The 25,070-nt window shown below is 45.3% G+C and overlaps 3 protein-coding genes across 8 annotated transcripts in view; 1 reads left to right on the top strand and 2 right to left on the bottom strand.

Moving 5' to 3' along the window:
- Positions 1-7,244, bottom strand: part of LOC111978401 (MBT domain-containing protein 1) — a 16,234-nt gene extending 8,990 nt beyond the window's left edge. The window contains exons 1-14 of the mRNA XM_024008459.2: positions 7,052-7,244; positions 5,908-6,109; positions 5,479-5,612; positions 5,176-5,296; positions 4,806-4,888; positions 4,523-4,640; positions 4,203-4,337; positions 3,527-3,615; positions 3,177-3,402; positions 3,008-3,063; positions 2,785-2,889; positions 2,425-2,572; positions 2,129-2,211; positions 1,619-1,853 (exon numbers count right to left, since the gene is read on the bottom strand). Of these exons, the coding sequence (XP_023864227.1) occupies positions 1,619-1,853; positions 2,129-2,211; positions 2,425-2,572; positions 2,785-2,889; positions 3,008-3,063; positions 3,177-3,402; positions 3,527-3,615; positions 4,203-4,337; positions 4,523-4,640; positions 4,806-4,888; positions 5,176-5,296; positions 5,479-5,612; positions 5,908-6,109; positions 7,052-7,072 (1,756 nt within the window). The 5' untranslated portion in view covers positions 7,073-7,244. The remainder of the gene's footprint in view (positions 1-1,618; positions 1,854-2,128; positions 2,212-2,424; positions 2,573-2,784; positions 2,890-3,007; positions 3,064-3,176; positions 3,403-3,526; positions 3,616-4,202; positions 4,338-4,522; positions 4,641-4,805; positions 4,889-5,175; positions 5,297-5,478; positions 5,613-5,907; positions 6,110-7,051) is intronic.
- A 242-nt stretch (positions 7,245-7,486) lies between these two features.
- tdrkh (tudor and KH domain containing) lies at positions 7,487-16,946 on the bottom strand. Of its 6 annotated transcripts, XR_002879148.2 has the most exons (17): positions 16,858-16,946; positions 15,749-15,791; positions 15,340-15,452; positions 14,331-14,488; positions 14,156-14,247; positions 13,821-14,037; positions 13,556-13,692; positions 13,357-13,470; positions 12,981-13,173; positions 12,603-12,769; positions 12,151-12,326; positions 11,798-12,014; positions 11,521-11,631; positions 11,372-11,426; positions 8,622-9,797; positions 8,300-8,376; positions 7,487-8,111 (listed from the first exon to the last, which is right to left on the bottom strand). XR_002879148.2 is itself a non-coding variant. In XM_024008313.2 (15 exons), exons 1-14 carry the CDS (start codon positions 15,999-16,001, stop codon positions 8,321-8,323), a joined length of 1,809 nt encoding a protein of 602 aa, XP_023864081.1. In that variant the 5' UTR covers positions 16,002-16,416; the 3' UTR covers positions 7,487-8,111; positions 8,300-8,320. The 6 variants fall into 6 exon arrangements, 2 of the variants coding, with proteins under 2 accessions (XP_023864081.1, XP_070304334.1); XR_002879149.2 differs by lacking the exon at positions 15,340-15,452 and having other exon boundaries at positions 16,858-16,943; XR_002879146.2 differs by lacking the exons at positions 15,340-15,452; positions 16,858-16,946 and adding an exon at positions 15,929-16,432.
- LOC139029104 (uncharacterized) lies at positions 16,919-23,351 on the top strand. The gene is made up of 3 exons (XM_070448216.1): positions 16,919-16,928; positions 20,465-21,705; positions 21,945-23,351. Exons 1-3 carry the CDS (start codon positions 16,919-16,921, stop codon positions 23,349-23,351), a joined length of 2,658 nt encoding a protein of 885 aa, XP_070304317.1.
- Positions 23,352-25,070: the final 1,719 nt, after the last annotated feature.

Here is a 25,070-nt window from a genome sequence, read left to right as displayed (position 1 = left end):
TAGTGTGTTACATGTTGTGTTGGTGTGTTACATGTTTGTGTGTTGGTGTGTTACATGTTGGTGTGTTACATGTTAGTGTGTTATGTGTTGGTTGTTACATGTTGGTGTATTAGTGTGTACGTGTTAGTGTGTCACATGTTGGTGTGTTTTGTTTAGTGTGTTACATGTTGTGTGTAATGTTAGTGTGTTACATGTTGGTGTGTTGGTGTGTTACATGTTGGTGTGTTACATGTTGGTGTGGGTGTGTACATGTTGGTGTGTTACATGTTAGTGTGTTACATGTTGGTGTGTTCATGTGTTGGTGTTACAGTGTTGGTGTGTTGGTGTGTTACATGTTGGTGTGTTACATGTTAGTGTTTTACATGTTGGTGTGACATGTTGTGTTTACATGTTGGTGTGTTACATGTTAGTGTGTTACATGTTAGTGTGTTACATGTTGGTGTGTTACATGTTAGTGTGTACATGTTAGTGTGTTACATGTTGGTGTGTTACATGTTTGTGTGTTACATGTTTGGTGTGTTACATGTTAGTGTGTTACATGTTGGTGTGTTACATGTGATGTGTTACATGTTGGTGTGTTACATGTTAGTGTGTTACATGTTGGTGTGTTACATGTTAGTGTGTTACATGTTAGTGTGTTACATGTTGGTGTGTTTACATGTTGGTGTGTTACATGTTGGTGTGTTACATGTTAGTGTGTTACATGTTAGTGTGTTACATTTGGTGTGTTACATGTTAGTGTGTTACATGTTGGTGGTTACATGTGTGTTACATGTTAGTGTGTTACATGTTGTTGTTTACTGTTAGTGTGTTAATGTTAGTGTGTTACATGTTAGTGTGTTACATGTTGGTGTGTTACATGTTAGTGTTTACATGTTGGGTGTTACATGTTAGTGTGTTACATGTTGGGTTACATGTTGTGTGTTACATGGGTTGGTTACATGTTAGTGTGTTACATGTTGGTGTGTTTACATGTTGGTGTGTTACATGTTGTGTGTTACATGTTGGTGTTACATGTTAGTGTGTACTTGGGGTGTTACATGTTGGTGTTACATGTGGGATGTGTACATGTTGGTGTGTTACATGTTGGTGTGTTACATGTTGTGTTTACATGTTAGTGTGTTTACATGTTGGTGTGTTACATGTTAGTTGTTACATGTTGGTGTGTTACATGTTAGTGTGTTACATGTTGTGTGTTTACATGTTGGTGGTTACATGTTAGTGTGTTACATGTTGGTGTGTTACATGTTAGTGTGTTACATGTTGGTGGTTACATGTTGGTGGGTTATGTGTTTACATGTTGGTGTGTTAGTGGTTACATGTTGGTTAGTGTGGTGTGTTACATGTTGTGTGTTACATGTTAGTGTGTTACATGTTGGTGTGTTACATGTTATTGTGTGTTACATGTTGGTGGAGTTAGTGTGTTACATGTTGGTGGGTTACATGTTGGTGGGTTAGTGTGTTACATGTTGGTGTGTTAGTGTGTTACATGTTGGTGTGTTGGTGTGTTACATGTTGGTGTGTTACATGTTGGTGTGTTACATGTTGGTGTGTTACATGTTAGTGTGTTACATGTCAGTGTGTTATATTTGGGTAGAACTGTGGTGTTTGATCTCACTCTGTGCGGCGGGGGGCTGTAGCTGGTAGCCGGTCAGCTGACACCAGCCCACGGGGTAGAGGTCAGACGACTGACAGTCCACCCATTGGTCGTACTCGTCCTCCCAGCCATCAAAGTGGATGCGCAACAGGCGGTGGACGATCCGAGTCACAGTGGCAACACACACCAACCTGGGCTCCATCAGGTCCACGGCCTCCAGCTTCATACCCTGACGGAACCCGTGGTTTGGAACATCCTGGGCAGGGGCAACAAGATGGCGGAGGCAAAGACGAGAGACATTTTTAGGTTCTTCGTCAATACAGTGTTTTTTCCATAACAATTTTTGAAAAAAGTCTTACATCAAACATGTATGTAAGCGAGAAATAGATAAATAATTTGCCTTGTAGGTAATGCCTGCTTGTAGTCGTTTTTATTTGAAGTATAATTTTCATGTGATCATAGAAAGACAGAACTACAGGACTGCGCTAACCAACAAAACAACACAGCCACGATGTCAGGAATCAGTCCTACCTTGTTAAAGAGCTTCACAGGAGCGGCTATTGAACTTGTTTCTCTGAGGTAGTCAAACCATTTAAATGGCAGTTTAGTGTACCCTGTGGGGCAGAGTCAGTGGTAAGGCTGGGTTAACACATAACCCTTGACCAGAGAGGCCAAAGAGGAAGAGGAACAAGAGCTACCTTCAACAACTGGGACAAAGAGACTATCTCAATGAGACTATCCTTAATTAAATAAACAACGGGTGAAAAAAAATAACTGAGTGAGGGAATGTTGCAGTCTGTCAAAGAAAGTTGGGGTAAGAAGTGTACCTCTAGGGTGTGTGAGTTCGATGTTGTTGATTTCACAGAAGCCGGCAGGGAAGATGGAGGGAGAAGTGGAGTGGTAGCAGAACCAGTCTGAGCCGTCCGTCACCTCCGACCCGTCGACGCCGATCATGAGGTACCCGTCTGCCAACACCTGAAACAGACAGCAAACATCAATCTAAGATGTATACAACTCAAAACCTTAACAGGTGACCGGGGACTGAAAGTAAGTAGAGGGAAACCCCAATCCAGGGGAGCCAACAGCGGAGTAGTATGACCCTTGAATTTTACCATGGAAACGACCCAAACTGTTGCCATGTCTTTATAACAGTGGCTACACAGAAAGCGGAGAAGTGAGACAGTTACCTTTCTTACAGTGGCTACACTTATAGCTGAGAGGTTTAGAGGGTCGATGGCCTCTAGTTTCATCCTGTCCCTGAACCATTCACCATTCTGGTCCACGTCTTTCACCTGAGGAGATATCACAGATTCATTCATCATTCTGGATCCATACATTGGAAAATATCAATACAAACCACAGAGGCACAAAGACTTGGGGCATTGTAAACATGTGGTGTATTTACATTACCTTGGCAAACAGCTGGGCGGGGGCGTCCATTTGACCATCGATTTTCTTTGACACATCTGGGAAACAAACATTGTCAGCAGAGTCCGAAAACAAACACATTGGACTAACTACCTACCTAGGCCTAACTCACTACCAAATGAACTACCCAAAACCAACTAACTTGACTGACCGGACCGTTTGAAGCGGTGTCCGATGCTCCGGGACCATCCGATGGAGTGTATGAGCGGGGAGTACATGTGACACCAGAAGTCGTCAGAGCCCTCCTCGTAGACGAGCCTCAGCCGTCCCCCAATCACCTGCTCCACCAGAGCCACCCGCGTCCGGCACAGGTGGCTCTTATCCACCACCTCCACACGCATCAGCTTCTTAAAGGGGAACTGCATGTTCTCATGGACCTGGGTAGAGAGTGGGGAATGAAAGGAAGCGCTAAGAGTGGGTGCTTTTAGAGAACTAGGTAGAGTTTAAGCCATCGTCCTTACCAGTGTTTACGTCTTGCAGCTCAAAATGATGAAATCTTACCTTGGTGGCAAAGTCCGGTGGTAGTGTTTTGGCTCCAGTGAGACGCTTCACAAGGAAAGCTTTCCAGTTAGAGTACTTTAGCTGTATCGCTGAGAGAGAAACCAAAAACATAATCCATTTTAGTCTATCAATCTGTTTTCCATCTTCTGTTAAGATCAAGGCATGTTAAAAAAGGCATGTTAAATGGCATGTTAAAAAACATGTTAAAAAAGGCATGTTAAATGGCATGTTAAAAAACATGTTAAAAGGCATGTTAAAAAACATGTTAAAAGGCATGTTAAAAAAACATGTTAAAAAAGACATGTTAAATGGCATGTTAAAAAACATGTTAAATGGCATGTTAAAAAAGGCATGTTAAATGGCATGTTAAATGGCATGTTAAAAAACATGTTAAATGGCATGTTAAAAAAGGCATGTTAAAAAACATGTTAAACGGCATGTTAAAAAAGGCCTGTTAAATGGCATGTTAAAAAAGGCATGTTAAAAAAGGCATGTTAAATGGCATGTTAAAAAAGGCATGTTAAAAAGGGCCTTAAAAAAGGCCTGTTAAAAAAGGCCTGTTAAAAAAGGCCTTAAAAAAGCATGTTAAAAAGGCATGGTAAAAAAAGCATGTTAAAAAAGGCATGTTAAAAAAGAAAGCGTATTACTATGATCATGATTATGGAATGATGTTTACATTTGGGAGGTACGAGCGGTTTCCCGCTGGATGCACACCACCCTACGTGGTGGATCTCTGGAACACAGAGGTTACACCAGAAGTCCCTGCTGGTGTCGTTGTCAAAACCCTCGTACCGCAGCAGAGCCTTGAACCCTGGGGAAGAGAACAGAAACAGCCTCTCATGGGACATCTTTACAACCCCATTACTGTGCATTCTTCTAAGAAATATTAAGAATAGTCTGCTCATTATGGCAAAAAAATAAAAAATACTTTTAAAATGTTAAAAATTGTTTGGTTACACGGATAGAAATCCTTCAAGTGGTTAGATGTGTTCTTACCTGACAGTTTGACGATCCCTGCTACCCAGTAGACTTTAGTAGAGAGGTTAGTATCGGAGTTGAGCACCTCGACCATCACTCCTTCAGCTAGGTCTCCCCAGCACGTACCCATAGGGACCTGAGACACCGAGAAATAATGAAATGTAACAGAAGTTCATAATATATCCCACAAGGTACAATTGTGTTGATCAAAACAAGGTGGATTTACAGATATATAACCTTAGCATCTGCAATAGACTTCAATACAGGACAATTTGAATGTCTAGCTGTTGTTTAAACGTACGTGCTTGAAGCAGCTGACTGGTGCTCCAACCAAGTTATTGCTACACATGTACCGCCCCCAATCAAAGCCTTCAACAGGAACCACTGTAGGGGAGAAGGAACAAGGTCAACATTCACTATACTGGGTCAGGAAAGAGAATGTGTGTTCTTATGACTAAAACCATCGTCCATTCAAGGGCATTCTTCTGCATAACAACAATATGAGAGATTGTGTGTTCTGTCTATAATATATGCCATTTAGCAGAAGCTTTTAACCAAAGCGACTTAGTCATGCATGCATACATTTTACATATAGACGGTCCCAGGAATCGAACCCACTATCCTGGCTTTGAAGCGCCATGCTCTACCAACTGAACTACAGGTGGACTCGCCTGCTTTTGACTTAGCCTGGTTCTGTTGTTGTTGACTTGCTTGGTACTGGGCGTAAGCTGCCAACTTTGCCATGAGAGGCTGTTTCTGTAAGACCTTGGCCTTTTTCGTAGGTGGTTTACCCTTCAGTAAAAAGCACAAAACATTTACAGTGAGATTAGATTGAAGAAACAAAATATGCCCACACTTTTTACTGGTTATGTTATCTTGCACTTCGAAAGGAAATAGAAGGAGAAGATGTTCTAATTCTACTATCTGGCTACAACAAATAACATACAGAACATAGTATGGGGTTATATGGTTACCTGGAGTCTAGCCAAGATGCTGGCTTTCTTAGAGTTGGAGGAGTAACTTCTAGAGCAGGAGACGCTGCAGAAGCGTTTAGTCTTGGAGTAGAAGGCGTCTCGCACTCCGACCATCCCACACATCTCACACGTGGCTGGAAAACAAGGCAACACATAAACATTTCCTGGAAACTCAGAATAAAGCAGGATATTCCAATTCATTCAAAGCAATGTAGTCTTCTTTCATCAGTTATTTTCCTCAACTATATTGTATGAAATGACAGGATAACTATGACAGTAGCAGGCCGGGATCTATGTCAATCACAGGCAGCCACTTAATTCACTCGTGTAACCGGTTTTGTGCAATCACCCCAGAGACACTGACTGACCCATAGGATTCTTAACTGATTTATATCTATGGATTCTATATCAATATTTCCCTGTACTGACCCATGCCGGTCTTGCCGTCGGGATAGGTGTAGACCTGTCCATTGTTTTTGATGATGGGCAGGCTGGCGGGGATGGAGGGCACCTCGTCCTCACTGTCCTCTGAGCTGGAGCTACTGGTGCTCTCCTCACTGCAGCTGTCGTACCGGTCAAACATCCCAAACGAGTCCTGGCGCTTACGCTCCGAACGCGGGGTGCGTTCAGCCTGGAAGGAGCAGAGAGAGGGAACGCATGACGCCTACTGACACCAATTGTACAGTGAGAGGGATATAATATCATTTATTGACAATTGTTTTTCTTTCAACAAGTGAATAATCACAACTTAAATAACATGTTTTATTATGGCATATTAGTCCTAATAGAAGATTGGTATACTTGGAAACCGTGTACGGTAAACAATGTGATACAACAGCCACACTGATATGTAGCAGATATAACTACCACGGCTAAGCATATGTACATGGCTACAGACATCCATGAGATAACATCCATACCAATACAGTTACTAGCATCGGATAACATTTAACTGAGCAATAACTGAGTCTTACGTATTTATATATATATAAAATACAATACCAGTTTCCTTGCTATATAATCACAAAGCCGCCTAAGTGTTAATTTATTTACCACCTCTGCATATAATAGTAGCTGGTAGCTAACGCTAGCTTGCTAATTTAGCTGTCTGGAGAAACACCTCCAGCTAAACGATCCTTTCCCCATCTTAATCGCACTAACGTTACTGGCTAGCTATTTATGTTACCGTTAACACTTAGCTAACATTGTTAAAACGGATTGTGCAGAATGAATGTGAGAGACATGGGCTGGGCCTCAGCTAGCAAACCTGTTATTCCAGTTCTAGCGTTAGTTACTTGGCTAGCTGACCTAGCTACCGTCAGTTACAAGACACCGCTTGCAATAAATTATTTAAATGAGTATCCATTTAGCGTGTAAAAACCGAATAAAAGTGTCCACATATTCACTTTTCAATAAAGGGCTGTTGGATATTGCTATTTTGTAGTTTAGGGGATTCAATCAGCTGTTACTACAATCCGATAACGAAAGGGGGGCGCTAGCTAAGGCTAAAGTTAGCACGCTTGCTACACAACAAATCGGATACGGACGGCCCACATCGGGAAAATTAACTCACCAAATCCCTTGTGTTCTCCATCAGCCCTTCATATAGTTACAGTATTTTATTGGCTCAATTAGAATAGTAAACCCCCCAAAGTAGGGGGTTTAATAGCTTGAAAAAGCTAAACTCAGAGCCCCGAAAGGAACTCAAGCAGGATAGTATCAACAAAAATCCAATGTATCAAATGAGCATGCGCGATCAGAACCCACTTTGCTGTGATTGGTCAGTGCTTAACGACAAGACACAGAAACAAAACAATTGTGTAAAGTCTACCCTACTTTCAATAAATATTAGGAAATAACCACAATTTTCGATTGTAAAAGTAAAAAGAGCAAAGTGACCTGCCAAAAGGTTCATAGTCAAAGTAGTAGTAGTAAAAGACATTTGTAGAGTAGAACAGACAAGGCACAGCTATACTTTGAAATCAAATCAGCAAAGCATTCTGACATATTTAAGTGTATTATATCTTTATTCTCACAACATAAAACTGAAGCACAATACTACAGAGGCTTACATTTTAATTTACAGATTGATTTTGTTCTAACAGCCACAATCACCTAATATAGGGCTCGAATGGCTCATATCAGTGTGTTATCTTAAACAATACTGGCATTCAACTTCTTTTTCTCCATCTCTTCTCCTCGGCAACTTCAACAATAAACACATAGCAGCACAAGGCATAACTGCATGAAAGGCATAAGGCAATAACCAAAATCAACCCGTATTCGGGAAATACAACAGTTCAATGAAATTGGCTGGGAGAACTGCTGCACAGTCTGCATTCCAAATCGACCTCTAACCATTCCTGCAGATCAGTAGTGATTGGATAGGTTCAAGCCACATGGTAAGTGGTTCAACTTGCCCGCTGAGGTTTTGCAAAAATTATCATCCAATTGTTTCAGATAAACAGAAAATGCCAAGGAGTATGGGGCTAATGGTCCATTTGGGATTCAGCATTAGTCACGTAAGGCTTCTCGAAGAGGGCGAGGGGGTTGGTGGCATGGGGGTGAGGGAAGGTGTCCACTTCATAACATGGAGTTGATGCAGAGAGTGGATGGTCAGTGCTGAAAGAAAGCTGAGAGGAGGTGAGAGGAAAAATAAACACCAATGTTTGTGCAAGACACATCCCACTACACACTTCCAATACTAATAAAGACATGTTAACAAAAAGTATAGCGTTTTCAATTTGTATCCATTCATCATTAAAATAGATAAATTACATCAGTGCATATATTACAAAAACCAGGGAAGGGTATACGGAACTTGACATGTCTGTCTTTGGTCTCAGACGAACTCGTCGTCTAGAACATCATCAACGCTTCCTGAGATTGAGGCCACTTCTGAAACAAAAATATAAAAACACGCATTAGGTTAACTAATAAATAAGCATCATCATTCTGGTCTCAAAATTAATTCACCACCACATCTCAGTGAGTTGTCCAGACAGTGTTCCACGCGATCCCTGATGAACGACAGGAAGTGCCTTGGTGATTGAGGAGTGACGCAGGCCCAAAGACACACAATAGCCATGTGACAAATCAACCCTCGTTGTGAAAAGTGGAGTCCCTCTGAAATTCAGCTTTACCTCTGTTTGGGATAGACTCCTTCATATGTCATAATTCCTGAGGGCTCGCTCTCCTGTCATTAGCTTCAGTGCAGCTGGGCTCCTCGTTGAATTGCTCTGAGGTTTGCAGACCACTCCTCTGATGCGTTGGCCGCTCTGTAATACCCAATCTTCCCCTCTCCGTCCCAACCTCCTCTGGTGAATGGAATCCCGCTGAAGGTTCGTTCCTGTGTTCAGATCCTGCCTCCTTCCCAAGTGGACTCGTCACTTCCTCCATCTCGTGTTCATCCAGTCGGTCTCTCTGTTCCTCAGTCTTTTCATCCATTCCAGCTTGGCTTTCCAGAGCATTCATGTCCATTGCCGCCTCAGAGAGGTGGAATGGTAGTCTTGTTGCTTTCCTCTTCCTCTGTGGGTTGCCACCATCAACATTAGGGCAGGACACAGCCTGACCCTTCTCCCAAGCAGGCGCCACTAACCCCATATAGATAATATCACTCCCACTGCTACTGAAACTACTACTACTGCTGCTGCCAACTACAACCACACTAGGACTTTCAGTGCCATCTTCACCACCCCCATGCCTGCCCTCTTCCAGCCACGCGTGCCTCTGTGTGGGGAAGGTAGGAGTGGAACCGATAGCCCCCTCACTGTTCTGCTCCTCGTCCACTTCCTCCTCCAGACTGTAACCTCTAGTCGACCACCACGTTGAGTTTCCCCCAGTTGTCTCCACTTCTCCGGAAGACGAGGTTACGCCACATTCCTCATACCCGTCATAACTGGAGCCCTCCAGGAAGACGTCGTCACTCAGCATGACCGAACCCAACACAGAGGTCACGACCTCCAGAGGCGACGAGGAAGTAGATGAAGAGGTACAGGAGGACATAGGAAGTGTGTGTGTGAGATGCAGCTGGGCCACTGAGCTGTGGAGGTTGGTGGTTCGGTTGAGTGTGTGACAGCGCTCGCCCGGGACCTGGTGGTCTGGGGAGAGGGGGTGTTCAGAGGGGCTGGGGGACTCCAGGATGTGGGAAACCAGGTCCACCAGGGCTCGCTGGGCCGGGGTGGAGTGGGTCAGCCCAAAGCCAAACCCAGAGGCGCTGTCATCAACGTCAGCCCGCTGCAGCTCCAGAGGGCTCAGAGAGCCTGAGAATGACGGTGTGGGCAGCTCTAACACCAACTCCTCATTCTGATGGCCTGTAACTTAACACATGTCACCAAAAGGAGTTGTCACACTGCGAAGAGAGAAAACACCTGGGGACAACGGTTTGATTTCTAGGGCCGTGTTTAGGGCTGTGGCGGTCACGAAATTTCATCCGCCGGTGATTGTCAAGCAAATAACTGTTGGTCTCAAGGTAACTGACATACACATTTAGCATCTCCTGGCTTCCACACACCCTACAAGCCACTTTAAAAATGATTAAATCCATGTAATATAGCCTACACCATCACAATACATCCATTATTTATTTTAAACAGGTCTAAAGCAGCATGACATTAAGAAAATGTAGTCCATTGCAGAAGAACAGATTTGCGTACTCTGAGTTGTCCTTGTTAGGTCCTGATGTGGCTATGCCAAATGGCTGTGGGCTACACTAGTTCATTTACCAGACAAGATTTGCTTAGAATTCCGTGGAATGATTTTATAGTATGAATACAATTGAACAAAGCTGAATAAAACATTAATATTTACTCCAAACGATGGTGTGCACATGAGGCTATTCTGTGTTGAGCGGTTAACAAAGAAATAGGTATTCCTATACGCTTAATTTAGAGTTATTAATGTAACGTTATACAAATGTTGGGCTGTTTTAATACATTGCAAGGCTGCATGAGACTAATAATTTGAATAAAGTAGCTTGAAAGGTATGAGCTCTGCTTTGTTTTTTGCGCAGGCTGCACACACTCCAATAGTCTCTCATTCACAATTTGACAAGCACTCAAATTTCCTGGCGGAATCCCCTTTGTGGCCGTAATGATCCCCAAAAAATTAAAACATGTATTTTGCAGCCCGGAGTGACCTTCTCCCTATGTGTGCTGCACAATCCAAAGCGTCTCACACGGCTCTCCGTCATGTAAAAATGACCTGTGTCATGCACAAAGTAGATGTCCTAACCGACTTGCCAAAATGAGTTTGTTAACAGAAAATTTGAGGAGTGGTTGAAAAACTAGTTTTAATGACTCCAACCTTAGAGTACGTAAACTTCCGACTTCAACTATATCTATGCACTTAAAAAGCAAATGGAGGACGCTTTCCCCGTGGTTCATTTTCATGCCAGACAGCTAGGCTATACTCCTGTTGTAGAGAGAAGCAATGTGCTTAACATAGGGAAAGTTGAGAAATAAATAGTAGGTCTAGTCTATAGAAAGCTGATGGGATCCTCTTTATATTAGCGGCCATCACTGTTTCTCCCTCAATTATACAGCCTATAGAAATGTTGAGCAACAAGTGATGGATTAGATTTGCAAAAACATTTGCATTGATGTCACAGTGATTAGAGGGACAATAGAGCGCCGAGTACCAGGCACTTAGTAGACTACCAAACTTGCTAATGACCAGCAGCAGCAGAGCTTAGAGAAGCATGTGGAATTTGACTGGTTTCATGACACGTGACCGCCAAATACACAGTCACCGCAACAGCCCTAGTCATGTGAAATAAAGCAAATAAATGCATTGAAAAGGAACATAAATTATTTCACTCACTCAGGTAGAACATAATCCATTTAAATGTTTTTGTTGATTTACCTACGGAACGGAACCCTCAGTGTATACCCACCTGATAAGCTGATGCAGGACAGGCTTAGCTCTGACGTGGCTCCAGTCACATCATCCTAAAAGAAACACAGTTATAAGTCATATATAGTTCTGCACTTGGAAGTCTTCATCTCTAATTGATGGTCCCTGTCCTCTGCCTGGTGTTCTTACCAGCATCCTCTGTAGTGTTCCAGGGTCGTCCCTGTCGCCACCCCCGTTCCCATTATTCTGGCTAGGTACAGCATGGCCCAGACTCACCATCTCCTCTCCTAGATCTACAGCCTGACAGAGAGACCACCAGATCAGGAAGTTCAAATATTGACAATCATAGGGGGAGAAAAAAGTATGACAGAGAGAGACAGGGCTGTAAGAGCCTGAGAGGGAGAGAAAGTGAGAGTGAATAAGTGATAGTTGAGGCAGCCATTTTCCATCCTAGTCCAGTTCTGACCTTGCCCTCTGTGTTGTCGTAGAGTTGTACACTTGGCCAAGAGGAGACCTCAGAGTGTGTGTAGCTGCAAAGTTTGGCCAGCAGGGGTCTCCATTCGGCGACATACGTCAGGCGCTCAAAGTCATCCAGGGCTTGGTCGCTCCACACCTCACCTGCCGGGTTGACTCCAGCTAAGCTGCACTCGATGGCCTGGAATGGTAGGCTGAGAAAGTCACTTCTAGAAGGGGCATGAGAGAAGACAAAACAAAAAATGTGCAAAAGAGCCATTAGAGAAAGCTTTCATCTATTATTTATTAAGTCCTAAATACAATGAGGAGTGCTGGACTATTGTCCAGCTTTTTCTGACCCCTCACCTCATACTCCGGAGACTATCCCTGGGTAGTTCTCCATTGTCGCCAAAGTCGACATAGTAGAGGTCCACCAGGCCAGAGCCCATCATCCCCAGGACCCTCGCCCTGTTCCAGGTGCCGTAGTCCCGGTACGGCGCTGCCACGATGTCCCCCACCACGATGGTCTCCACTCGCTGCTCCTGGAAGAGTAACACAACGGTCTCAACACTACAGACAATCCTATAGAAAGTATAAAAAAAAAGCATTTCTCTGCAATGTAGAATGAAATTATAAAATGGTCTTCAGAGCGGACTATTTCAATGGTTTATTGTAGGTGGAATCTAGACAATCATGTTCATTGGGGCACGCAACAGGAAACAAATGTGCATGTCTTATTGGACAAGACAAAAAAATCCCTTCCTGTTTCAGTCCATTTTCACCTGTTTGGTGTCTAAAGAACACGAGCAATGACTGACCTGCAGGGTGCCGTTGCTGTAGAAGCGGCTCATCTCAGCAGTAAGCTTGTCCAGCTGGAGGGAGCGGACCCCCAGGATCTGGATCCAGAAGTGGTGGGGGTTCTCTGACGCTGACACATACACCTCCAGGTGCTCATCTGGCTGGAAGCTCAGGTCTGGACTGGGGACTAGATGAGAGATATAGATTTGAGAGAAAATAGGAACATGCACACCATTACATAGTCTATGTGTTGCAGAGAATAGGACAACTCATTCCGTAGTCAATGATTTAGGAAATTAGCAGTGTCAATGGGAGAGCACCTGTATTCATCTTAGTATTGTACAGCCAATATCAAAATGGCTACAACTATCCCAAAAAGTCAGAACATCCAAACTTACTTTCAAATTTAGAAACATCTGATAGGGAGTCAGGCGACAGAAGATCATCCTCCTCTCGTGCCTCTGTAGCCAGCTGTACCGCCTCTCCTCTAGCCTGGGAAAGGGCTCCCACTGCGGTCTGGACACCGTTAGCATGGACTAGCCCCCCTTCCTCCATCCAGAGAGATCGTGGAGCCTCCTCCAGCTTCAGTTCCTGTGTGGGTTTGATCTCAGTGACCTCTGAACTTTGTAGCGACAGAGTAGAGTCCATACAGCCAGATGCTCTAATACACCCCTATATAGGAATGTTAGAGCATCAGGGTGTATGGGGCACTACATGACTACTATAGAAGGACTTCTGCAGTCCAGAGAAGTGACATGTTGGACCTTTGTTTACCTCTGACCTTTGACCCTGGGTCTCGAAGGGTCTTCGTTTCTGGCGCTGTGCTGAGGACTGGGTAATCCTCCTCCTTACAGCCTCATCCTCAAATACCTTCTCTAGGATGAGCTCCTATAAGAATAATTAACATGACATTGTTTAAGTGTTAGGTACATAGCTGGTTATAACGCTGCAGAAGATACATTCTTGCCCTCACCTTGGCCTGTCTGACCTCCAGTCTCGTCCCTGTGACGGACACCTTGCCCTTCTCTAGACCCCGCCCCCTCTCCCTGGGACATAGGACTCTTGCTCCCGTTGTCCTGGTGATGAGCTTCAGAGACTCCCCTCCACGACCTGAAGCACACAGCAATATAATTCAATCATTCATACGATTTATATCTATGAAACGGTGAGAAATGGAACATACGTCATTTAACCTACACATGGCAGTTTTTTACAGACATGTAGAAAACCCTCTTTACCTATGATGCGTCCGAAGGCGGTCTGGGGCACCTCCATGACTTCAGTGGTGGTCTCGCAGTCTGTGGCCAGGTTCTCCAGGGCACACCTGGCCAGCAGCACCTGCTGAGGTGAGCCCTGCAGCAGGAAACACACTGAATTCTGGGAACTTTGCTCCCCCTCCCCTGCCTGCGAAGACTCAGAGAGCACCCTCACGCGGGCACCGGACTTCTGCATCACCTGGATGGAGGGAGAAAGAGGGACAGGTGAGATGAGACCCTCCACACTGTCACACAGAGCCTGACAACATGATGAAATAGTAAGACTACTGGGCCAGGCGGGCTGGTAGGTCACTGACCAGGTCCAGGAAGGAGGCTTGGTACTTGGTAATGTTCCTGTAAACCTCCAGAGGTACTGACATCCTGGACTCTTCGGTGTTAGCCAGCGGAGCTAGAAAATAAAAAAAGACACCACTCCATAATCCATAGTGTAAAAGAGAGGATTATCTAGTACCAACGAGATGCGAGACTCACGGCTGGTGCTTTTGATTTGTCGGTAGACGATGTATCCCACCGTCGCTCCTACAGACAGCCCCGCTGCCAGAGCCACAACTTTACCAGAGCTCAGGGTGCTCTTAGGCCCTTCCCTCAATGCCTCCATCACACGCCACGTGCCCAGGGAGAGACTCCACCTACACAAGGCATGTTACGTCAGACACCCCTTAGACAAATAGAACATGTCATAATTCAGATTACCTACAGACATCAGAATCCACCTGAAAAGCACGTGTTAAATCTCCTCCTGACAGTGGCATCCATTCCCACATGACACATCTGCGGTTGGAAACTTCACATCCTGAAAGCTCCATAGAAGCCATGCAGTGAAAATGCGAGCACACAAGCCAGTTGGCTAAATTATACTTACCATTGAAATTGGCTAAATAAAAATAGTTCTTCCAAAGCAAGAGAACAGGGAATAACACCCTTTTCCTCAACATCTATTACCATGGATAGGAACGTGAAGCCATCGCCCCACTAGTCTGATGTAGGCTACTGCATTCTTTCAGATCAAACCAACACACACAATAGTAACCTATGTGATTAGCCGCTGAGCACGAACACACACAAAGCACTGTTCAGCCATAGGGCAGAGAGCATACTGCCTTTGCCTCAGCCCAGAGTGGCGGCTGCAGAGAGAAGCTAACCTTGACGTGCTGTTAGCTGTGCAACAAACACCACAGTTGGGCCAGCTCAACTCCTGTCATTAGAAGTAGACGACATTCGGCCCAAAACACTATACTGATAAATACGTCCATCTTTCTAATCTTCAAAACGGGTCCAGGTCTATTAATGTTAATGTGTTTGCTGCTTATGCTGGAAAGGGACAGGACTGGAGAGGAGACTATACTGTAGAACTGAAAGGATTTGGATTCGACTCGGTTTTGGGGCATACGTAACCCAACAGTGTGGTGTATACGGCCCACTCGGGCCTGAGGCAGCTATAGTGGTCACACCATGCAGACTGAGGCGTGTGTCGTCTCACTGTGACAGGATGGCCCGCGGGCTGTAGTTGAGAAACACCTGGGACCGAGAGATGCCCAGGTTCCCCACGTCCATCTTGGCAACACAAACAATGTCACTCCTCTAGAATTTGGGCTTTTTGAGTTCACCAACAAGGAGAATTGACAGACCGGTAAGATTTTACAGCAAGAATTATGTATTTGGCACCGTCTAGAGACTGTAGATACCTGCTTGCAAATGTGGAAAGGACAAAGTTTTATCATACACTCATGCTGAGCTGGACCATTGGTTGGAATTAGGCTGAATGTCAGTGACCCTGCTGTATGCAGGAAGCTAGCCTAATAAAAATCAGACTGATGGTAATTATTGGTATATAGTCAAACAAAGCACTTACAAGCCAGAATGTTGAATAAAATTACATTTTTACTTACTCTACTGGCTCTCTGCGGGGCTGGTCCTTCAGCCGGTCTAAATCTGAGACAAAAGCCACAGGAAAGTATTATTTACCCAACTTTTTAGAGCGCCAGTACTGATGTTGAAATGTCTATCACCTGACATGAGCAATACCATGCAAAACACCTGCAAGACATATTTCAGTATGCATGCCTCACCTGCATGTACATCCAAATTGTGCACGTGCCTTAGGTCATGAGCAAACATCTTGATTACCACAGAGACCTGCATATTGAAGTGGGTCCAACCTCACGGACAATCGGCAGAGTACGTTCAAATATAAATTGTATTCAGACTTAAAAATAACTAATCGTACCTTGTCTATGTAAAATGTGCGTGACTATGCTGTACAGGCTATAGAAAGCATCGCCACTAGGTACCGCTGCAGCAATTAATCCGTAGTACTCAAATGTACTGCGTCGTGTAAAACAATTAGCTCGGGAGACCACAAGCGAAGATGCTAACGTAGAGAACCTGGTTTTCAACTATGACGTTCTAAATGAGCAAATATTCTTGACATTTCCTTTGAGACATATGCTCAAAATGACATGCGGATGCAACGAATTATTTCCTTTCAGACGTTAGTCATTGCGATTGAGAAGTACGCAACGCTACGTTTGGAGTGCCACACTAGGTTGCGATGCGTTCTGTGTACCACATGCGTTCAATATTTAACTCGTGCGTTGCTTTATGGTGTGGTGGTAAACGGAAGTACAGACTCCAACTAGATAGCTTTTAACTAGTTAAAAGCTAGTTAAAAGCTAAACACATGTACGGCAAAAGCGGACTACACATCCGGCAAAACAAAACGCATATGCATCTGGTGTATATCGGGCAGTGACCGTTTACGCAGTGTACCGACGCTAGTTAGCGTGTTTGCTCACTGAAGTCTCAAGTAATTTGGTGCAAGCGGAGTCGCAGTGACATTGTCTAGCAGCACTCGATGTCAGAATGAGGTCTCAAGTAATTTGGTGCAAGCGGAGTCGCAGTGACATTGTCTTGCAGCATTCGATATGTCAAACATGATCATCAATGTCAAATACATTAAAAGCAATCAAAACTAGTGTTAGTTATCGTTGACACTTACAAAAACACCTTCTCTCGTCGTTTGACCGCTCTGCAAAAATCTTCCCGTTCCAAATCGATGTATGGACGGACGTAAGTAATGTTATTTCAAGGCAAACTCAATGCTTTTGACTGGTTGGTTAAGAATCCGAATACTGGTCATTTCAGCCAATCACAGCCGAGGTGCTCGGTTGGTCACGCTTTGGGGGAAGAGCTGTGGCCTAAAATAACCAATCACCAATCAAATGTTCAAATTGTCCCCAAGAACGTGAATTGATGTTGCAGAAAAAACAATGAAATAAATATCTTGTACATACAGCGCACGCTGTTGCACGTGTACAGTCAGGTCCAAAATTATTGCCACCCTTGATAAAGATGAGAAAAAAACACTGTATTAAATAACAAATACTGAGCTATATTGTATGCAAAAAAAGGGGAATTATATTATGTTATACTAATACAATTGCTCAGATAGATTTTGTTTAACAAGTAATATTTATTCTGTAATAGATAAGTGTCAAAATTATTTGCACCCGTTTTCCATACCTCACCTTCCGAGAATAATGCAACTGAGCCTTTTTCCTAAATGTTTTATGAGTTGGAGAACACATTGGGAGGGATCTGAGACCATTCATCCATACAGAATCTTTCCAGATCCTTGATAATCTTCGTCTGCTCTTCAATTCAAACCACTACTTTTCAATGGGGTTTAAGTCAGGAGACTAAGATGGCCATTGCATAAGGTTAATTTTGTGGTCAATTAACAATTTCTTTGTAGATATTGATGTGTGCTTGGGGTTATTGTCTTGCTGGAAGATCCACTTGCGGCCAAGTTTCAGCCTCCTAGCAGAGGTAACTGAGGCTAAAATGTCCTGGTGCTGGGTAAAGTGCACAAACAAAACCTCTTTCTCTGAGCAATTGTAGTAGTATAAAATATATATTTTTTTGCATACAATATAGCTCAATACTTGTGTTACTTATTTTATAGTATTTTTTGCTCAAGGGTGACAATTTTTGACCTGACTGTAGGATGATTGGGCAGTGATGGCCTTTAATTTTCATCCAAGACCTTTAAATCATGAGGTTTCAGTGGCAATTTTTGCATGTAAATCTTGGTGGGGCAAAATAAAAATAAATGTGGGATGCATGCCAGCAAAGCCACAACACTAAACAATACACTAATTACACTATAACGGTGACAAACGGTGCCCACAAACTGTTAGGACCTACATAAAGCTGTCCCAACAGCAGCCCCAACACCTTACCACTGCTACACCTGGCTCTCAGCGGAGCCTTGTCTGGCAGCAAAACAGTTCATTCAGCCTCATTTACTGCCTTTAAAAAAACATAGATGAAATGGCTGACTTGTTTAAACAAATGTGGTTTCTGCTGACAATTGAGATGTACAAACTATGGCATAAGGCGACGACAAGCGGATAAGAGGCAATCCGTAATTTCGATTAAGACATTAATGAGCGAGCTAGGACGGACATAGCCAATATAACTATTTGTTCAGCACTTTTGAAATGTACAGCGCCAGAATTCAGAACATGGGCCATTCTTACAGTGTTCTCCCTGTACACCAAGTCAGAACCATAAGATAAATAAAGGGGGCATATAAGCAGACAATGAAAGCTCTTACAATATTCAATGATTACATTTCTCAAAAACAGGTTATAGGGTATATGTGCACCACCAAGTCAGAACAGTAGGTGAAATTAAGAGGTGAAAATAGACCAAATTATTAGGGTGAGCCACATGGGCTACTAATAGCTTACTACACAACATACACTTAGAATTACTTTCTTAGCTACAGTATACATATCTCACTGGCATATTACATCATTTATGCAGCAGCATACAATACATTTTTTGGACTCACCTCGTTGTGCTGTGCTCACCTGAACAGGAAGGTGGCACGGCGGTCCTTTGTGGGAAAATTTTGTCATCAAACTTTGTCATCAAAGTCTGGCATTCTCTGGATTTATTGTGCTTTCAAGTGGGAACTCGAGAAAAAAACAAGGTTGAATCATGATGACGTCAGTTCCCAGTTGTCTTGAACTCACTAAAGTCAGATTTTGTAGTTCTGCGTTAAGTTGTTTTGAGCCTGGCACAAATTATGCTTCATTGACAGCACGGCCAATGTTGAATGTTTATCATTTTAAACTAGGAAAAGAGCCCCTTAATCTTAGACTTGGGACCACACACCCACTCCACTGAATAGCAGGCTAGTGATTGCTTTGCAATGCTTGCAGTTAGCCACTGATTCCTTCCAAACAACTCATTGTTGAATTTGTGATTTCCAACTTGTGTCATTTTTATGTCCAATGGCCGATGAGCACCGATACGTTTTATCTATAATTTTTTTTCATTATTTCTCTTCATATGACAAGGACTAAAAAGTATTTGCCAGTAGATCGTCGACTTGATTCATGATGGACAGCTAGCTAAGATTTTAAAGGTATGATTTTGACATGATCAGTCCAATCAAAGCTACAGTAGATATAACGTGATCTGACATCATTTTATCTGTGGCCAATGACCTTGAGCCTTCTTGGATGGGCACTTCTAATGTAACTCTATGGCAGCCCCTTGGCCAAGTGGCTTGAATTTGAGCTCTACCCTTAGATTTTAGCGATGACGTAGTGTCCCCATGAATGACAGAACACTGAGCCAATCAAGGCACAACGCTCCGTATTTTCTGCTGGCTTGCCCCTCCACCACAGAAAGTACTGAGCTAGGCTGAAACACCTGCATTTTAGAGCTGCCCTACTCAAGAACACAAAAACGAGACCATGTTTGTATGCGGCTTTATTTACTCAATGATATATTTTTTTTTACATTGTTTGTAAATTGATGCGACACGTATTAATACAAAAAATAACATTCAAAACAGGAAAGCCCAAAATTGTTTTTGCAAAAAATGTGGGGCTCTCTGCCCCACCTGCCCTAAATGACATTTTTGTCATTTAGCAGACGCAGAACGACTTACAGGAGCAATTAGGGTTATGTGCCTTGATCAAGGGCACAACAGATTTTTCACCTAGTCTGTGACCTTTTGGTTACTGACCCAACGCTGTTAACTGTCTAATCTGTGTACTGTATCAGAGATGAAGAGGTACATCTTTGACTGCACTATGGTACTGTAAAGGCCATAGCTCTGATTTATAGGGTCAGAATACTAGTCTATCTAGTTCTGCGTTAAATTAAATAGTTGCTCTCCCATATATTGTTATTCAAAGACATTTTAATACGTGCATTCTATAGTCGTTCTCAACATGTCCTTCTCTAAGCCTCAAGCAGCCTGCCTTAATTCTGCACAGAACATCCCTTTTGTATCGCAGAGGCCATTGGATACTTTTAATTTGTGGAATATATATAGCTAGGTGGAATAAATATTTATTTAAAAATACCATATTTATGACATTGATTCACATATTTTTGCACAAAAAAACCCCCAAACAATTATACATCTTTAAAAAATATATACATTTATCAATTCACCAAAAGTCTCACATTTCAAGTCAATTGACACACAGTTCAGCTTTACGCATTTTAATATGGACAAAGTTCCAGAGCCTTCGTTGTTCCACCAAAACTTCTGTATACCCACCCCAATCCACCCACAGCCCGTACCGTCAACACCACCCCAATCCACCCACAGCCCGTACCGTCAACACCACCCCAATCCACCTACAGCTTAAAACGTCAAACACCACCCAATCCACCCACAGCCCGTACCGTCAACACCACCCCAATCAACCCACAGCCCGTACCTCAACGCCACCCCAATCACCCACAGCCCGTACCGTCAACGCCACCCCAATCAACCACAGCCCGTACCGTCAACACCACCCCAATTCCACCTCCGCCCGTACCGTCAACACCACCCCACATCAACCCACAGCCCTACCGTCAACACCACCCCAATCAACCCATAGCCCGTACCGTCAACACCACCCCAATCAAACCACAGCCCGTACCGTCAACACCACCCCAATCCACCTACAGCCCCTACCGTCAAACACCACCCAATCCACCACAGCCCTTACCGTCAACACCACCCCAATCCACCCACAGCCCGTACCGTCAACACCACCCCAATCCACCTACACAGCTGTACCGTCAACACCACCCCAATCCACCCACAGCCCGTACCGTCAACACCACCCCAATCAACCCACAGCCCGTACCGTCAACGCACCCCAATCACCCACAGCCGTACCGTCAACGCCACCCCAATCAACCCACAGCCCTGACCGTCAACACCACCCCAATTCACCTACCGCCCGTACCGTCAACACCACCCCAATCAACCCACAGCCCGTACCGTCAACACCACCCCAATAACCATAGCCCGTACCCCAACACCACCCCAATCAACCCACAGCCGTACCGTCAACACCACCCCAACCACCTCAGCCCGTACCGTCAAACACACCCCAATCCACCCACAGCCCTACCGTCAACACCACCCCCAATCCACCCACAGCCCTACCGCAACACCACCCCAATCCACCCACAGCCCGTACCGTCAACACCACCCCAATCACACTACAGCCTCTACCGTCAACACCACCCCAATCCACCCACAGCCCGTACCGTCAACACCACCCCAATCAACCACACCCGTACCGTCAACCCACCCCAATCAACCCACAGCCCGTACCGTCAACGCCACCCCAACAACCCACAGCCCGTACCGTCAACACCACCCCAATCACCTACCCCCTACCTCAACACCACCCCAATCAACCCCAGCCCGTACCGTCAACACCACCCCAATCAACCCACAGCCCGTACCGTCAACACCACCCCAATCAACCACAGCCCGTACCGTCAACACCCACCCCAATCCAACCTACAGCCCGTACCGTCAACACCACCCCAATCCACCTACAGCCCGTACCGTCAACACCACCCCAATCCACCACAGCCCGTACCGTCAACACCACCCCAATCAACCCACAGCCCGTACCGTCAACACCCACCCCAATCAACCCACAGCCCGCACCGTCACAACCACCCCAATCAACCCACACCGTACCGTCAACACCACCCCAATCAACCCACACCCGTACCGTCAACACCACCCCAATCCACCTACAGCCCGTACCGTCAACACCACCCCAATCAACCACAGCCCGTAACTTCAACACCACCCCAATCAACCCACAGCCCGTACCGTCAACACCACCCCAATCCACCACCGCCCGTACCTCAACACCACCCAATCCACCTACCGCCCGTACCGTCAACACCCACCCAATCCACCTACCCCCATACCGTCAACACCACCCCAATCAACCCACAGCCCGTACCGTCAACACCACCCCAATCAACCCACAGCCCGTACCGTCAACACCACCCCAATCAACCCACAGCCCGCTTACCGTCAACACCACCCCAATCAACCTACAGCCCGTACCTTCAACACCACCCCAAATCAACCCACAGCCCGTACCGTCAACAACCACCCCAATCAACCCGTACCGTCAACACCACCCCAATCAACCACAGCCCGTACCGTCAACACCACCCCCAATCAACCACAGCCCGTACCGTCAACACCACCCCAATAAACCCACAGCCCGTACCTCAACACCACCCCAATCCACCTACAGCCCCTACCGTCAACACCACCCAATCAACCCGTACCGTCAACACCACTCCACACAACCCACAGCCCTACCGTCAACACCACCCCAATCAACCCACAGCCCGTACCGTCAACACCACCCCAATCAACCACAGCCCGTACACTTCAACACCACCCCAATCAACCCACAGCCCGTACTCAACACCACCCCAATCAACCACAGCCCGTACTTCAACACCACCCCAATCAACCCACAGCCCGTACCGTCAACACCACCCCAATCACTACCGCCCATTCCGTCAACACCACCCAATCAACCCACAGCCCGTACCGTCAACACCACCCCAATTACACCCACAGCCCGTACCGTCAACACCACCCCAATCAACCCACAGCCCGTACCGTCAACCCCACCCCAATCAACCTACAGCCCGTACTTCAACACCACCCCATCAACCCACAGCCCGTACCGTCAACACCACCCCAATCAACCCGTACCGTCAACACCTCACCCCATCAACCTACAGCCCTACCGTCAACACCACCCCAATCAACCTACAGCCCGCTACCGTCAACACCACCCCAATCCACCTACCGCCCGTCCCGTCAACACCACCCCAATCCACACGCCCGTACCGTCAACACCACCCCAATCCACCACCGCCCATACCGTCAACACCACCCCCAATCAACCCACAGCCCGTACCGTCAACACCACCCCAATCAACCCACACCCACCGTCCACACCCACCCAATCAACCCACAGCCCGTCGTCAACACCACCCCATCAACCTACAGCCCTACCGTCAACACCACCCAATCAACCCACAGCCCTACCTCAACCCCACCCCAATCAACCACAGCCCGTACCGTCAACACCACCCCAATCAACCACCCTCACACCCTCCTCACCATAACCCAGTCCCTTCCCCCCCCCATCCCAGCCTACAGCCCGTACCGTCAACACCACCCCAATCAACCACAGCCCGTACCGTCAACACCACCCCAATCCACCTACAGCCCGTACCGTCAACACCACCCCAATCAACCCGTGACCGTCAACACCACCCCAATCCACCTACAGCCCGTACTGTCAAACACCACCCCAATCAACCTACAGCCCTACCGTCAACACCACCCCCAATCAACCCACAGCACATACCTTCAACACACCCCAATCAACCACAGCACATACCTTCAACACCACCCAATCAACCACAGCACTACCGTCAACACCACCCAAATCCACCTACAGCCCCCGTACCGTCAACACCACCCCAATCCACCCACAGCCCGTACCGTCAACACCACCCCAATCAACCCACAGCCCGTACCGTCAACACCACCCCAATCAACCCACAGCCCGTACCGTCAACACCACCCCAATCAACCCACAGCACGTATTGCCTACACTGATCCAGTCCTTTCAGATCTACACATATCTAGAGGTCAATTTGGAGCTGGGTCGTAGAAGAGGGGTAAGTAGGGGTCTAGGAGTCGATTTGAGCTGGGTCGTAGAAGAGGGGTAAGTATATGTCGATTTGGAGCTGGGTCGTAGAAGAGTGGTAAGTATATGTCGATTTGGAGCTGGGTCGTAGAAGAGTGGTAAGAAGGTGTCTAGGTCGATCTGTGCAGTGAAAAACAACACCTGCAGGCCAAGCTCCACTGAGTTCACATTGCATACTCAAACTGAAAGAACCCCCCCCCAAAAAATAACATATCATGACCAAGACTTGGCATCTATAAGGTCTTATTTATGCATACATTTAAGCAATGAGATGAGATAAATATATATTAGAGACACACACAAAACTAGTCAAAAGTTTGGACACTCATTCAAGGGCTTTTTATTTTTTACATTGTAGAATAATAGTGAAGACAAACTAATACAGGATCATGTTGTAACCAAAGTGTTAAACCAATCAAAATATATTTTAGATCTTTCAAAGTAGCCACCCTTTGCCTCGATGACAGCTTTGCACACTTGGCATTCTCTCAACCAGCTTCATGAGGTAGTCACCTGGAATGTATTTCAATTAACAGGTGTGCCTTGTTAATTTGTGGAATTTCTTCCCTTCTTAATGCATTTGTGCCAATCAGTTGTGTTGTGACAAGGTAGGTATAGAGAAGATAGCCTTATTTGGTAAAAGACTAAGTCCATATTATGGCAAGAACAGCTCAAATAAGCAAAGAGAAACAACAGTCCATCATTACTCTAAGACATGAAGGTCAGTCAATCTGGAAGATTAAGAACTTTGAAAGTTTTTTCCAAGTGCAGTCACAAAAACCATCAAGCACCATGATGAAACTGGCTCTCATGAGGACGGCCAGAGGAAAGGAAGACCCACAGTTACCTCTGCTGCAGAAGATAAGTTCATTAGAGTTACCAGCCTCAGATTGCAGTCCAAATAAATGCTTCAGAGTTAAATCTCAACATCAACTGTTCAGAAGAGACTACGTGAATCAGGTCTTCATGGTCGAATTGCTGCAAAGAAACCACTACTATTGGACACCAATAAGAGACTTGCTTGGGCCAAGAAACACGAACAATGGACCGGTGGAAATCTGTCCTTTGGTCTGATGTGTCCAAAATTGCGATTTTTGGTTGCAACTGCCGTGTCTTTGTGAGACGCAGA

The sequence above is a fragment of the Salvelinus sp. IW2-2015 genome, linkage group LG18 (assembly GCF_002910315.2).
Source record: "Salvelinus sp. IW2-2015 linkage group LG18, ASM291031v2, whole genome shotgun sequence".
Taxonomy (NCBI): Eukaryota; Metazoa; Chordata; class Actinopteri; order Salmoniformes; family Salmonidae; genus Salvelinus; species Salvelinus sp. IW2-2015.
This window is presented reverse-complemented; position numbering and strand designations above follow the sequence as displayed.